This window comes from Eptatretus burgeri, chromosome 8 (genome assembly GCF_056783735.1).
Source record: "Eptatretus burgeri isolate ZD-2024b chromosome 8, Ebu_testis_v1, whole genome shotgun sequence".
Taxonomy (NCBI): domain Eukaryota; kingdom Metazoa; phylum Chordata; class Myxini; order Myxiniformes; family Myxinidae; genus Eptatretus; species Eptatretus burgeri.
Window position 1 is genome coordinate 13,078,245 of NC_140968.1, and position 16,029 is coordinate 13,094,273.

Below are 16,029 nucleotides of genomic sequence, written 5' to 3' on the forward strand. Positions count from 1 at the left end.
TTGCATGGACTGGATTCTAGGGAAGATGTCAGATATCAAGCTGCGGGGCATCACTAGGGAATGCCAAGATATCTGACCTTGATTTCGCAGATTATGCAGTCGTCCTAGCAGAGACGCTGGATATCCTTGTAGGAGCCCTCAAGGTGCAGAATGTGAGGAATCGGAGCTGCTGGCACTCCGGGTTTCCTGGGTCAAAACTAAGATCCAGGCTTTTTTCATTGATGTCTTGGATGCTGCCATCTTGTCTGCACCCGTTTGTGGTGAGGATGTTGAGGTCACGGAGAGATTCACTTACACTTGCAGTGATATTCATGTCTCCGCATGTTGTGAGCCAAAGGTAACTCGATGTCTGGGTCGGGCCTGGGGAGTCATGGATTCACTGGATCATTGGGTATGGTGCTGTCAGTACCTATGCAAGAATGATGAAAGTCTGAGTCTTCAAATCATTGGTGCTTCCAGTCTTGCTCTACGGCTGTGAGACTTGGACTCTTGACCAAGGATCTCAGATGAAGACTTAACTCCTTCGGTACCAAGTCTCCAGAGAATCCTTGGCTATCACTGGTCAGACTTTTTATCCAACGAGCGGTTGCTGAGAGAGACTCAAATGAGATTTGTTACTTGTGTCATCCGTGAGCGTCAGCTGCAGCTGTATGGACATGTGGCTCGATTTCCTGATGCTGATCCTGCTCACCAGATTCTCTCAGCGAGGGAGCCTCATGAGTGGAGAAGGTCAATAGGATGACTACATGCCTTTTGGTTGCAGCAGGTTGATTGGTTTCTCAAGGAGATGAGGATGGGTCAGGCATCTGCCTGGGGGATGGCCAGATGAAGGCACCGGAGTATTAACGGATAGTGGACGCAATGACTCGCTGCTCCGGCGCACGCTCCCATACCTAACCTAACTTAAGGCCCAGTCACACCTTGACGTTTTAGCCAGCAATGGCAACGTATCAAAATGTATGTAAAACGCAGGCTTATGCTGAACTTTTGATTTTTTTTTTTTTATAGATTCGGACGTATTCATAACGAGTTGGTCGTATGCATAACATATTAAGGCGCTGTCACACCTTGACAATTTAGTCAGCAATGGCAACGTACAAAATGTATGTAAAACGTTGGCGTACGCTGAAATTTTGATGTTTTTTTTAAAGTTTTGGTCATATTCATAACGTGTTGGTCGTATGCAGAACATATCAGTAACCGGCGCAGAACGTTTCGTTATCTTATAGATAACTTATACCAATGAATGCTTAGCCTGTTGTCGGCGTTCACAACCTATGCCCAATGATAGTTTAACTTAGGCATAGCGCGCTGCATGTATCGCCGACGAACTCGTGGCGAGCTTGTTAAAAACCTGCCGCACGCCGATTTAAATCATAACCGCCTGAGAATTGGAAGTGTTATCATCTCAGTCACACCCTGACGATTGAGCCAGCGTATGCCGACCTATGAAAATGTGTCTAAAACGCTGGCACACGTCGAATACGGTATGGGTAAGTTGTGTATACGTTAAGAGCATGCTGAAAAACGATGAAGTACGCTGTCATATTTCGTGGTACATTTAGTACGTCGTGAAATTTCAAACATGCTGAAAATTTTACGACGTACTCGCCGTATGGCTCACACGTTCTGCTACGCTGGGAATAAGTTGTAGGTATGATATGCGATCGTTGACACACGTCGACACAAGTTCCTTGTAAGTTACTCATAAGTCGAAACACGTCGAGGTAATCTTTAGCATACCCGAAACTTATTTTCTCCGTCAAGGCACATTTTCTTTTTTTCTCCTTGGCTCCGTGAAGGCATGTGACGAAATATCTGAAGTTGTTGTTGTTGTTTTATTTTGTTTGTTTGTTTGTTTTTTTTTTAGTCTATCACGAATTTTAAAATATATTCGGACATTTGCTTTTAAGTTTCGACGTCGACGTGACAATATCCTCAAACAGAAAATATTCACAGAGGAGGGAATAAGAATAAGACATGAGCAAACTGAAGAGGCAATCGGACGTGACGTAACGGCACGTGACGAAATATCGGAAGTTATTGTTTTTTGTTTTTTTTTAAACGCTGCCAATACGCCATTATACGGTAGCTGTAAATTAGAAACACGTTCAGTAAGTTCTGTGTTTGTCCGGAAGACGTCAATCAAATACGTCTACATACGTCAATATGCGTTGGTGGTACGTTACACATAGGTTCAAAGCACGTTACTCATAGGTTAAAAATAAGTTTTGGGTACGCTAAGCATTACCTCGACGTGTTTAGACGTATGAATAACTTAAAAGTAACGTGCCTCGACGTGTGTCAATGATCGCATAACGTGCCTCGACGTGTGTGCAACGATCATGTAACGTGCCTACAACACGTTACTCATGGTTATAAATACGTTTCGGGTACGCTAATCATTACCTCGACGTGTTTCGATTTATGAGTAACTTACAAGTAACGTGTGTCAACGATCGCATAATGTGCCTACAACTTATGGCCAGCGTAGCGGAACGTGTGAGTCATACGCTGGCATAAGTCGTAAAATTTCAAGCATGCTAAAATTTGAGGACAACCGCAAAGTACAACGATGAAAGCCAGCGTACTACGACGTATGGCAGTGTTTTTCAGCGTGCTCTTAACGTATACAAACTTACCCATAACGTATTCGACGTGTGCCGGCGTTTTAGCCCAATTTTGCATACGTCAGGCATGCGTTGATTAAATCGTCAAGGTGTGACAGGGCCTTTAGTAACGGAACGTCTTGTAGATAACTTATACCAACGAATGCTTAGCCTGTTGTCGGCGTTCATAACCTATGCCCAACGATAGTCTAACTTATGCATAGCGCGCTGCACGTATCGCCGACGATCACTTGGCGTAGCCTATTAAAAGGCTGCCGCACAACGATATAAATCATAACCGCCGGAGAAATGGAAGTGTCAACGTCGCAGTACCACCTTGGCGATCTTACCAGCGTATGCCAACCTCTGAAAAATTTGTCTAAAATGCTGGCGCACGTCGAATACGGTATGGGAAAGTTTGGTACATGTGAATAGAACGCTAAAGTACGCTATCATCCATCGTAGGAAGTGTAGTACATCTTGAAATTTTAAACGTGTTAAACATTTTACGACGTACTTGCCGTATGACGCACGTTCCGCATGCGATGGGAATAAGTTGTACGCACGATATGCGATCGTTGACACACGTCGATAAAAGTTACTTGTAAGTTACTCATAAGTCGAAACACGTCAATGTAATGGTTAGCGTCAGTGTTCCAGACTCCCTGTTTTTTTTTGTTTTTTTTTCTTCGGTATGACGGTGATGTTGACACTTCGATTTATAGTGCGGTTATAATATAATATAATTAATAGGCTGCCGCTCAACGATTTAAAGCATGCTAAAATTTGAGGACAACCACAAAGTACAACGATGAAAGCCAGCGTACTACGACGTATGGCAGTGTTTTTCAGCATGCTCTCAATGTTTCCAAAACTTACCCTAACGTATTCGACGTGTGCCAGCGTTTTAGACAAATTTTTCAAAAATCGGCGTACGCTGGCTAAAACGTCAAGGTGTGACTGGGCCTTTAGTACCGAAAATGACTATTTATGGATTTTGACAAGTCCATGGTTGCCATCTTGGATTTTACACCCTTCATCTGGACTGATTTTTATTTCATTTTTTTATTTATTTTTAAAACATTTATTTTGGAGCATGGGAATTTTTTCATTTATTTACCCATAGCTACTCATAAAAACTTTTTGGCACTTTTGTCACTCTTGCAACGATTTTTTTTCCGCTAAGCCACCTGATGATTTCGCATCTCTCAGTCTTTCACTTGTAATATGAATATCTACTTCCAAGAACAATTTGAATTCTTAGGTAAATAAGGTTAGGGGGAATAGGCTTGATAAAGATCCTGATGTGATGACCTAAATTATCTTTCCCTTTGGTTCCTTTTTTAGCCTTGAAAGTCAATGTTATGTGACCATTTTATGGTGATGTCTCTTTCAGGTTTACGGGGACTCATGCTGGCTGTGATGTTAGCGGCTCTCATGTCCTCACTTACGTCGGTGTTCAACAGTGCCTCCACCCTCTTCACCATGGACATGTGGAGTGCATGGCGGCCCCACGCAACTCAATGGGAACTTATGATAGTGGGACGGTAAGATGAAAGATAAACATTCACCTTCAAATGGTGTCTTTGCATATCTTGCCTATTTCTTTGGACATTAACATGCTGTAACTGGATCGTCGATTACTGGGTAGTTCCCACAATAATCCAACAATTTTTTTACTTTCATTTTAATTTTTTTACGTGCATTAATACATGTGTCTATGTGAATACCAGGTTCTGTACCTGGTTTTGTGTTCATAGCTTAACGCGCTTTAAATTTTTTGTAGCCACTTGGTGTTTCCATCCTCTCATCTGCCATCAAAAAGTTTGTAGACTTTTTATGTAGGCATGGTCCAGACACTCTATTGGCTCAATACAACATAAATCTTCAAAAGAATTGATCAAGATAGAACTTGTAAACCTATAAATTACCTTCCAGTCTTCTGCAGAGAATTATCCATCCAATAACACTCCTTAAACTTTGGTACATGATCGCTGAACAAGAACCAGAGAGTTGGTGTCAAAGCCACCTAATGCTCGCCTGTTTATACATTTATCGTTTTTAAAAGACTAGTCTAATAATATTTTTTATAAAGTAATGCAGTGAAGTCTGATCCAAATAATTTTAAAGCAATATATGTATTTGTATATTGTAATCAGTAAAAAAATAGTGTGGTAGATAAAAACATTAGAAAGGAAATAACTTGCACCAAAAACTTTAACATTTTCACTTTCACGCTCACGCTCACGCCGGGGGTATCGCTATAGCTCTCTGTTCTTCAAACAGGCGAGCTAAAAATGAGAGACCCAAAAGTGCCCATTTGTCATTCTTCGTATTCTTCTTATTCTTTTCTGACAATCAAACTCAAAATTGGTTTTAGCTTCGAACGAACTTGGTTTAAACACCAATCTACTGCATTCTACAGTGGGAAGGTGCAAACTGATCGAAATTTTAATAGCTTGAAAAGCTTCCACAAAAAGTACGTGAAACCGCATTCCTTTGTATAGGAATAAGAAGGGATAAGAGGGGTGGGTGGGACAACGACTGTCAATCAACCTGATGGGGGCAGGGCTGCAAGACACATTTGCCAAAAGGCCAAACAGACCTACGTGGCTGTGGTTAAAAGTGGAATATTATCAGCCCTGTTCATGCAGGTTAGTCACGGGGCCAATCTACAGCATCAAAACACACATATTTATATAAAGTCTATTTAGAATGTTATATCATCTATCAAGTATGCACAGTGGCAATACAGTGTGAGCACGTCGATAAAATTTGGACTGCAACATTTGTAAATCAGTGGTATCAAGCCTAGTTTTGGCTTAATGGTTAGGGTAGTTGGCTTTAGATCTTACGGTCTTGAGTTCAAGCCCCTGTCATTTTGTTGAATTAACATCAGGCGTGTTGACACAGCCTGCCATCCTTCTGAGGTCTGTGAAATGAGGATCAGCATGCTGGTAACAAGGGACATTGTATCAGTGGCACAGCTGCACCCCCAGAAAATGATTCAGCCAAGCAGCCACAGCCTGCATATTAATAAATATAATTCAAGTAGAATATATATATATATATATATATATATATATATATATATATATATATATATATATATATATATATATATATATATATATATACACACACACACACACACACACACACACACACACACACACACACACACACACAGACACACACACACACACACACACACACACACACACACACACACACACACACACACACACATACATAAACACACACACACACACACTCGGTGTACAAAACATTCGGAACACCTTCCTAATATTGAGTTGCACCACCTTTTGCCCTCAGAACAGCCTCATTTTGTCGGGGCATGGACTCTACAAGGTGTCGAAAGCGATCCACAGGGATGTTGGCCCATGTTGACTCCAACGCTTTCCACAGTTGTGTCAAGTTGGCTGGTAGTGGATGTCCACTCCGACTCGCTCGTTCCATATCATCCCACAGATGCTCAATTGGATTGAGATCTGGTGACTGGGCAGGCCACTGCAGTGAGCTGAATTCACCGTCATGTTCGTGAAACCATTCCTGGACAATCCTCGCCTTGTGGCATGGGGAATTATCCTACTGAAGAAAACCATTCGCAGATGGATACACTACTGCCATGAAGGGGTGCACCTGATTGGTAATGATGTTCAGATATCCTGTGGTATTCAAATGTTGCTCCACTTTTATCAAGGGGCCCAATGTGTGCCATGAAAACACACCCCACACCATCACACCACCACCACCAGCAGCCTGCAACGTTGACACACGGCATGATGGATGCATGTACTAATGTGGTTTTCTCTATACCCTCGTCCTCCCATCAGCATGAAACTGCAGGAACCAGAACACGTCGGACCAGCCAATGTTTTTCCAATCCTCCAGTGTCCAGTGTTTTCATTCCTCAACCCAATGCAACCGCAGGTTGTTGTTTCTTTGTTGAAAGAAGTGGAACTCTGTACAGTCATTAGCTGCCATACCCCATTCGTGTCAAGGTGCGACGAGTTGTGCATTCTTTTCTGGGTCTTTCAGCAACAATGTTGTACTGGACTATCAGTTCACTGACTGCAGCCTGTATGTTGCTCTGCACAATTTGTGTCAGCCTCCTTTGGCCTCTTTCATCAATGAGCCAATTTCGACCACTGGACTGCCATTGGCTGGATGTCCATTGGGTGGTGGACCATTCTTGACACACGCATGAAAAACCCAGCAGCGTTGTGGTTCTTGACACACTCAAACCGGTGCACCTGGCACCTACTACCATACCCCGTTCTAAGGCACTTAAATCTTTTGTCTTGCCCATTCACCCTCTGAATGGCAGACATGCACAATCCATGTCTCAATTGTCTTAAGGCTTAAAAATCCTTCTTTATCCTGTTGTCTCCTTCCCTTCATCAACACTGATTGAAATGGATTTTACAGGTGTAATCGGAAAGGAATTGGAGCTTTCATCTGGATTCACCTGATCACTCTATTTCATGGAAAGAGCAGGTGTTCCTCATGTTTTGTACACAAAGGGCGTGTGTGTGTGTGTGTGTGTGTGTGTGTGTGTGTGTGTGTGTGTGTGTGTGTGTGTGTGTGTGTGTGTGTGTGTGTGTGTATTGAACACACAGTTAGTGTCTTGTGTAGGGATGGTTTCACAGAATCTTTCATGTGATCATCCCTACCTTGTTTAGTGCCTTGTCACACCTTAACGTTTTAGCCAGCGTATGGCAACCTATCAAAATGTATGTAAGACGCAGGCCTACGCTGAACTATTGATGTTTCTTTCAGTTTTGGGTGTATTCATAACGAGTTGGACATATGCATAACGTATTAGTAATGTACACAGAATGTTTTGATAACTTATAGATAACTTATACCAACGAATGCTTAGCGTGTTGTCGGCGTTCACAACCTATGCCCAACGATAGTCTAACTTATGCATAGCGCGGCAGCGTATCGCCGACAATCACGTGGCGTAGCCTATTAAAAGGCTGCCGCTCGACGATTCAAATCATAACCGCACGAGACATCGAAGTGTCAACATTGCCGTCATGCCGAAGAAAACTTTGAAGAATGCTGCACAAAGAAGTCTCCTGGCCATGGCCATGCATGCGTACGCAAGGAGGATCCATCATCACCCACACCCTCCCCATTATGCTCACTTACTACTAGTGACATGGACCTACTACTACTACTACTGACACGCTCACCTACTACTACTATTACTACTACTGATACTACTGACATGGACATCTACTCACCATGGAGTCTGGAACACTGACGGGTTCCTCCTGTGAACCCCATTTTTATATACCAATTCCCCTAAACGCTGCCAATATGCCATTATACGGTAGCTGTAAGTTAGAAACATGTTCAGTAAGTTCTGTCGTCGTCTGGAAGACGTCAAATACGTCAATATGCGTTGGAGATATGTTTCACATAGGTTCGAAGCACGTTACTCATAGGTTAGAAATAAGTTTCGGGTACGCTAGACATTACCTCGACGTATTTTGACTTGTGAGTAACTTACAAGTAACATGTGACAACGATCGCATAACATGTCTACAACTTATGGCCAGCGTATGCGGAACGTGTGAGTCATACGCCGAGCACGTCAAAAAATTTTGAGCATGCTTAAAATTTGTCGACGAGCTCGGTGTACTCTGACGTATGCCAGCGTGCTTCAGCGTACTCTTAACGTGTACAAAACTTACCCATAACGTATTCGACGTGTACCAGCGTATTCGCCAAATTTTTCATACGTCAGCATACGCTGGCTAAAACGTCAAGGTCTGACGGGGCCTTTACATACGATTTGGAGGAACATTCCTACATCTTTTAAAAAAAAAATTTCACGTTTGTATTACTTGTACACCTTCCAACTCTCCCACTTCCCAAACCTTCCACATAATGTTGGTTCTTTTGGATATGCATATCACTGTGCCAAAATCTTTATTGTTCAAAATTATCATATATATATATATATATATATATATATATATATATATATATATATATATATATATATATATATATATTCATATATACACATATGTTCTATAAAAACTAAAAGCGTGATGAAGCCATGAGTCAGTCTGGGAAGCCATGAAGACTATAAGGTGTCCCAAAAAGATATACAACTTTTAAAATGCTTCATTTGATTCTAAAAAAGCAGTAATTTTGTCACTAATGCTTCATTTCTTGTTGCAGAGACCGTGAAGTTTATTTTGATACCAAGCAAGCGCCAGAAAAATGCCAAGACTGACCGTACAACAACGGACGAAAATTGTTGAACTTTGGCACCAGACAAAAAGTGTCAAACAGGTGCAACGTCTTTACTCGAGACATTTCGGTATCCACTTGCGCCATGCACCAAACTTTCGGACAATAAAGTGCACCATCGCAAAGTTTACCAATGTGGGAACCGTCTGTGACCTTCACAATGGTCACAGTGGTCGGAAGAGGCCGGGTCGTAGTGAAGAAAATGTGGAAATGGTGAGACGGGCGGTCGTTCAGAGTCCCAAAAAATCGATTCGACGACTTTCTGCCGAGACAAACATTCATAAGAGCACCGTTCAGAGGATCTTTCGCCAAGACATTCATGCCTTTCAATACAAAATTCAAACGGAAACGGTGCTTACTGATCAACAGAAACGCAAACGACGAGATTTTGCAAATTGGTTCTCAGGAAAGTTGGAGGAAGATGCAGACTTCCTCAAAAAACTTCACATGATGGACAAATGCCATGGTCACTTTTCCGGGGAGGTAAACAAGCAAAACTTTCGGTACTGGGGAACTGAAAATCCTGGTAATGCATCAACTGAACTGGTGCCTCGATCTGTTCTCAAAGTCACCATGTGGGTGGCGGTTGGTTGGTATGGGATAATTGTTCCATACTTCTTTGAAGATGACCAGGGTCGCACTTGCACGCTAAACCAGAGGAACTATCGCGAAATGATTCAGGAATTATATCTGCCTGAGATACGTACAAAGGCCCGTAGGAGAAACAACCTGATCCAGATGAGAACCCAATGGTTCCAGCAGGATGGGGCACCGCCCCATACAGCCAGGGAAACAAGGCGTTTTCTCAACCAACATTTTGAGGGCCGCTTTATCTCCCTCTACGAAGACGTTGAGTGGCCACCGTATTCCCCTGACCTTACTCCTTCAGACTTCTTCTTGTGGGGGTATCTCAAGGACAGGATCTATGGAAACCCTAGGCCTCAGACTCTTGATCAGCTGAAGGAAAACATCCACCGAGAAATCCAGAACATTCCTCAGGAAACGTTTCCCAAAGTGATGGAGAACATGGCAACGCGTTTGCAGGCAGTGATCGGACAACGTGGAGCCTACGTCGAACATGTGTCTAAAAGAAAATGACGATTCTATACTAAAATTTAAATATTGGTGGCAATTTTGACATTGGTACAATAAACTTCAACCTTTCAGCTTTCTATCCAGCCATATATCTTTAAAAAAAATATATATGTTATGACCATCTTCTTTGCAGATGAAAAGTTGTATATTTTTTTTTGACACATTGTCTATGCCTATTCATCACGTCCTGTTTGAACATTAATTCACCAAGACTCTTAAGACCCCTGAGGACCCAAAAGACACAGATAACTCCAAAGCCTCCAAGGACCCGGAAGACCCAAAAGACCCCTACGACCATTTCGACCCCTTTGACCTTCACACCATTTAGACTCCTTACACCCTTCAGACAGATTAGACAGCTCAGACAAGACCTTATGACCATTGAGATCAGTTGAACCTTATATCACAAATAAATTTCAAATAAATATAATAATGTTGTGATTGTGGGGGTAGACGGAGGAATTTAATCGTAAAGCTCGGATCATATAGAGTTGCTTGGTCCGTGGACGTGTCGGAGACATCTCAATGTAAATTAAGTCGGGGAAACTGTGAGCTCAAGTGTTACTTCTCACTACATAGGGGGGTGGTGCAGTGTTAATTAGTTTGGGATTAAGGATAATTTCCCCCAGTACGTGATTGCCCCCTGTAACCTATTCCTACGTTTTTTGCATTTACAAGCCAGCCATAGAGTTGCATTTTTATATCAACCACAACCATAACAACAAGTAAGCAAAACATGCCGAGCAGGCAGAGGCCCCACCTTCCTGGGTTTTGTGCCAGCAAGCCATGCCCAGAGGTGGAAGAAGGGTGAGGTTCGCAGTAGTAGTTGTGAGAGGAACGTGGCTGGGACGGGGGATCTTGCTTTGCTCTCCTCTCGGCACGACAAAATGACTGTGTGGTTCTCGTGTCATGCTGTGAATTGGCTTGCGTGGTGAAGAAAGACGCTGGCCATTGACTCTTGGCTGATCGTGAGAAACCGACCTCGAAGCCTCGTGTATATCACCGAAGAGACGGCACCATTCTGCAGAGTGCCGCGGATCGGCATGCACGATCGACGAAGAGGCCGCACGGCGGTTGGTGAGCTGTGGTGTTTAATATTGCCTCACAAATTTCCTCAGCAACGTTTCCCATCGCGAGAGAGTGGCTCGGCGCCATTTTGGGTGTGTCTACCCATGCAGGGCGAAGCGCCTCAATTCCAAAGTTCCATAAAGACCATCTATGGACCAAGCTTGGTGCAAGAATAAAGGGAGGATTTGCTTTTCTTTTATTTCATTTCCCCCTTGTCTATATTTAAGTCTGTGTGTATAGGTGCCTCGATGTTCGGGTTTAAGTTATCTCACAATTATTATTACATTTTGAATTACGCTTGTAAATATTTATTTTATTTTCATTAAATCCCCATTTATTTTAAGTTGATGTGTCCATGCATTTATTGTGGGGTTTGAGTATAAACCCGTTCTGTGCATCTGTTCTGTTGCTCTGCCAGTGCCCCTCCCCCGCACGCAATAATCTCTGCAGGTCACGTGTCCGCCTCCTAAGGAAAACCGCTCGGCAATCCGGGCATGATCGGTGTTAACCACCCGTCTACCACAATTGGGTCGGGGGGAATAACCGAACCGCAAGGACTGCAACAATATCACCAATATTACAAATACATTCATAAGAAAATAAATGTTTGTATTATGATTGGTGTAAATCATGCCAACACAGCAAATCTGTGACATCAATCTCTGCAACGACGTGTGGAGAGGCGAGCATAGTGAGCCGATTCACGCGAGCTTAAAATAACAAAAAATCTGTGACAACTCGTTCCATCCGAGTTAACCGTTTTGTGGGCCAAGGTTATCAGGGGGAACTTTTAAAGACGAGGTCTATGGTATTGTTTGCCTCAGGTGCTTTGTGATGTGAACCCTTTGCACTGTAAGTGTGGTGTCTGGATGTTTCCTCAAAAGTTCTGTCTTGTTAGACATGAAGAAATAAACAAGATTTCTCTTCAAATTAAATACCTGTCTCACACACTCACTTCATCTGTACCTGGAGACTGCTTCGCTAACATTCCGATTTAGTTCTGCAATTGTCTTTTGGCAGAGGTGTAGTCTTTTTTTTTTTTTTCTTCTGTTTTTTCATATATAGAGTCAAGGCATGTGGAATAGCTAGAACACCAGGATGCAACGGAACAAAAGGAACAGTAGAGAGAGAGGGGGGGTGGGACACCAACAGTGGAGATGGACAAATAAGGGGTGGGGGTATGCACGGGGTGGACAAGAAGGATACGGAAGAAAACTCTCAGGAAGGGAAAACTGGTGAGGGCGTACCCTATAGAAACCCGGGGGGAGGGGAGGGCAAAGATCATGCTGACAGTGAGAGTCAGGAGTTTGAGTGACTGAACTTCCTCTAGATGATTGTTAAGAAAGCAGACAGGAGGGTATGCGATGCGATATTTTGGAGTGAGATGGCGAGGGTGTGAGAATTGTCTGGATTGTAAGACATATATATTCCAAGTGTTTGACCATCTTGTAATTTTGTCAAGGTCCGAAGAGAGGAAAGAAGCTGCAGTCTACCTATCTGAAGAATCAGCAATGTCATGGCAGAGGGTGGAGCCATCAGCAAATAGATAAAGGGGATTTTACAGAGAGCCAGAGAAATCACTGATGAAGATCAGGAATTGGACTTTGCCCAAAACACTGCTTTGGGGAACTCCAGCCTTGACAGAGACAGGAGATGAAAAGGATTCCATGAAGAGCCACACAGCTATGGGAGTAGAGGAAGTCAGTAACTCAAGAGTGAAGCTGGCCTTGAATGACATGGGCAGAGTTTGGAGAGCATGGTGGGTTGCGAGACTGTATCAAAAGCTCGAGATATGTCGAGAGAGATGGCCCTGATCTCATTTCTCACATTGAGGATCTTCATCCATTGTTGAGAGAGGAGAAGCAGCATGTCCAAGGTGGATTGACCTGGTCTGAATTTGAATTGGTGATCTGAGATGAGGTCATTGGAGAAGAGGAATGATTTCATTTCAACTGCGATGATGGATTCCATAAGCTTGCTGATATTTGGAAGTAAGCTGATGGGTCTGGATTTCAGGCGATTGGTTTTTGTACATTTTTATGTCATACAATGATGTTGGTTAATTTCCAAGCATGTGAAAGATCACCCAGATCAATGATAGGGTGAAAAGGGCAGTTCAAAGAGGATGTGCAAGAGCAACAGGGCTCGTTTTTTCAGAGATGTGAGCTCATGTCATTCAGTCCATTGGCAGAATCAGACTCTAGGGTTGCCAGAAATTTCTCCACCTTCTCAGTATCAAAAGACAGAGTCCAGGAGCAGTTGGGTGTGACTGGGTAAGGGGGTACAGAGAGCGAGTGGTTGGGGACACAATATTTGGGAGCAAACACGGAATTGAAGCATTCGGCCTTCTCACGAAGAAGCTTCTTTGATTTTGAGCTCCTTCGACTAAAAATATGCCATTATATTTCCTTGACCGATCATATCATTGAAGATGTCATCTTGGAAGGCTTCACGTGACGGTTATTTCTTCACCACTCAGCTCCTAACAGTTCAGCGCCTTAGAATCAAAAGGTTCTATCTGACGCTTGAACTTTTTGGTTTCAAGCCTTCGACTTCGGGCCTCTCGTGTCAGCCTATGGGCCAGTGCCATTGGAATTTTCCGAGCAATATAACCACGATGATACGTATATGCACATAAGCCGTACGCATGTTTTTGCTTCATGTATGTAACCCGGGTTATTTTTCTTTTCGGGAGCGATCAAGGCAGCGGTCTGTTGCCTATCTACCATCAAAATAAAGGAATGTGTCGGGAAGAATGCGTTGCACGCTTGAAACAAGATCACCCTTAGAGTGGGTTCTCTGCTGGTTTTGTTAATGCAGACTTCGTTTTTTAGATCCTCGTGGAGGATCTCTAAGTCTTACTCACGTTGTTGTTCTTGTGGACTTTTTTGTTTCACAGTCTCCAGTTTTCATCGAAACTTCCTGAAACTTGCCATATATATATGTAAAAATTCCCTGCGCAGACAGTAACCATCTCCGATTTTGAAAATTCCTCCTACAAAAAAAGTTGATGTCATAATATCGCCGCTAATGGAAATGGCCTATACCATTATCTCCAAAACTAGGCAAGCTGTTTGAATTTGGTTTGCGTGAATCAAGCCGGTCATTAGCACAGATGATTTATCGCAAACCTGATGCATCACAATGACGTCATATTCGTTTTTATTACGTCATCATTAAGAGGATGAGAATCTTAGCTCATTCGAGCTTGTTCCCCCTTCGTTTCTGGACAAACTAAGGCAATCCAGACCCTAGAAAATCTCTCTCGGTAACTTTCAGAACTTTGGAAATCTACTTTTATAACTTCATTGTTTTCCTGTATTGTACGATGTCTCAAACAGGTTGTTGCTACGGTGCAAGATTGAAACTATTCTTACCAGTTCTTTGTGGTTTTATTTTGTTCTTTGTGTTCTTGTAGGACGTTCGTGATTTTCCTGGTTGCAGTGTCTGTGCTGTGGATGCCCATTGTGCAAGAGGCTCAGGGAGGACAACTGTTTGTTTACATCCAGGCTGTAAGCTCGTACCTGCAGCCTCCCATTGCATCGGTCTTTATCCTCGCATGCTTCTGGTCACGCACGAATGAGTCCGTGAGTGCTTTGCATGCTGCAAGCTGCAAACATCTTCATTGAGAATTGTGGAGCATGTTAAACATTAAATTTCATCTTGACAGCTTCATTCCCTCCCCTCCTCACCCCAACCCCCCCACCCCCCTCCTTTGCACCCCTCTCTGAGTCTGTCCAGTTTGGTCTTGACAGTGGAGGTGGTTGTGAATTTGATGGATATGCATGATTCTTTGTAAGAAGACAACCAGTGACTGGACAACCAGTGACGTTGGTTGCTTTTGGTGAACTTTAATTCCATGGTATTATTTTTACATTGTGTATTGTTATACTGCATAAACAATGTAAAATTATTCCTGTATCACCTGTCTTCAGAAACTAATGAAACCAAAGTAAATGCATGTAAGTGGTTTATAATTTGATGGCTTCTCTCAACATATTCGTTACAATTCAGGAACTGCATCTACGTATTTTTGGTTGACAGCTGTGGAAATTGCTCTTGCCATTCATTTTAGGGTGCATTTTGGGGCCTCATGGTGGGACTGGTGGCTGGTGTGGCCCGCATGATCATTGACCTTGTTTTCCCGGAGCCCAACTGTGGGATGCCTGATTTTGCTCCACCTGGCTTGCGTTTACACTACTTGTACTTCTCCATTGTGGCAGGGATGTTGGCCGCAGTGACGACCATCCTCGTCAGTTTGGCTACCACGTCACCTTCAAAAGAAGAGGTAATGAATCAATTTGCCCATATTGTATTGTGAACTCTTGATGCAATTAATTATATATGCCCAGGAGCACTGGGCTGGCAGGGTAGCCGAGAGGTATGCACACTCACCTCCGAGCTTTGTAGCTTGGGTTTGAATCCTGGCCCAGCTATGAACTGGTCATCCTGGTGTTTCACAGGCCCGAGACATCAATGTGCGTGCCGTCGCTCAGATTTTATTTTATTTGTTTATTTATTATTGTATACATTGCCGAGGCTCGTATGAGAGCTAACACACAATGCACAGCAATGGGGGGCATGAGACAAGAGGAGCGGGAGAGGGGAGAACAAAACAGTGGGGAACAGAGACATTAGGAGATCTGTGTAAGGGAGAGGGAAGGGGTGGGGAACATGGGGAATAGAAGATGGATATTACAGGGACTTTCAGGAAGGAAAGCAGGGAATTTGAAGGAGGTGGGTTTGGGGTGGATTTACGGGGGTAGAAAAGATCGAGGATTTGGATGGGGGAAGATAAGAGGTGGTGGTGAACAGCTGTTTTGAAGGCCTGGAGGGAAGAATGGGATTGAAGAGAGTGTGGGAGTTTATCCCAAAGGTGGGGAAAAAGAGGAATAAAAGAGTGAAGGTGAGCAGTGATTCGTGATTTTGGTAGTTTTCCCAGAAGGGGGTTGTTGGCAGA

General features: G+C 43.2%; 2 protein-coding genes across 9 annotated transcripts in view; both read left to right on the top strand.

Annotated features, from left to right (window-relative positions):
- The window catches only part of LOC147021127 (sodium/myo-inositol cotransporter 2-like), a 165,066-nt gene that overhangs the window by 120,651 nt on the left and 28,386 nt on the right, over positions 1-16,029 (top strand). For all 6 annotated transcript variants that reach the window (XR_015060716.1, XM_085890911.1, XM_085890909.1 and 3 more), the window contains 3 exons: positions 4,006-4,156; positions 14,488-14,656; positions 15,145-15,357. Coding sequence is in view for 5 of the 6 variants with exons in the window: in XM_085890911.1 (XP_085747037.1) it covers positions 4,006-4,156; positions 14,488-14,656; positions 15,145-15,357 (533 nt within the window). In the remaining variant the exon portion in view is untranslated. The remainder of the gene's footprint in view (positions 1-4,005; positions 4,157-14,487; positions 14,657-15,144; positions 15,358-16,029) is intronic.
- On the top strand, positions 6,263-11,994 carry LOC147021128 (uncharacterized). 3 transcript variants are annotated; one of them, XM_085890915.1, is made up of 3 exons: positions 6,263-6,279; positions 6,467-6,563; positions 8,835-11,994. In XM_085890915.1, exon 3 carries the CDS (start codon positions 8,877-8,879, stop codon positions 10,002-10,004), a length of 1,128 nt encoding a protein of 375 aa, XP_085747041.1. In that variant the 5' UTR covers positions 6,263-6,279; positions 6,467-6,563; positions 8,835-8,876; the 3' UTR covers positions 10,005-11,994. The 3 variants fall into 3 exon arrangements, with proteins under 3 accessions (XP_085747041.1, XP_085747042.1, XP_085747040.1); XM_085890916.1 differs by lacking the exon at positions 6,263-6,279 and having other exon boundaries at positions 6,312-6,563; XM_085890914.1 differs by lacking the exons at positions 6,263-6,279; positions 6,467-6,563 and adding an exon at positions 6,570-7,130.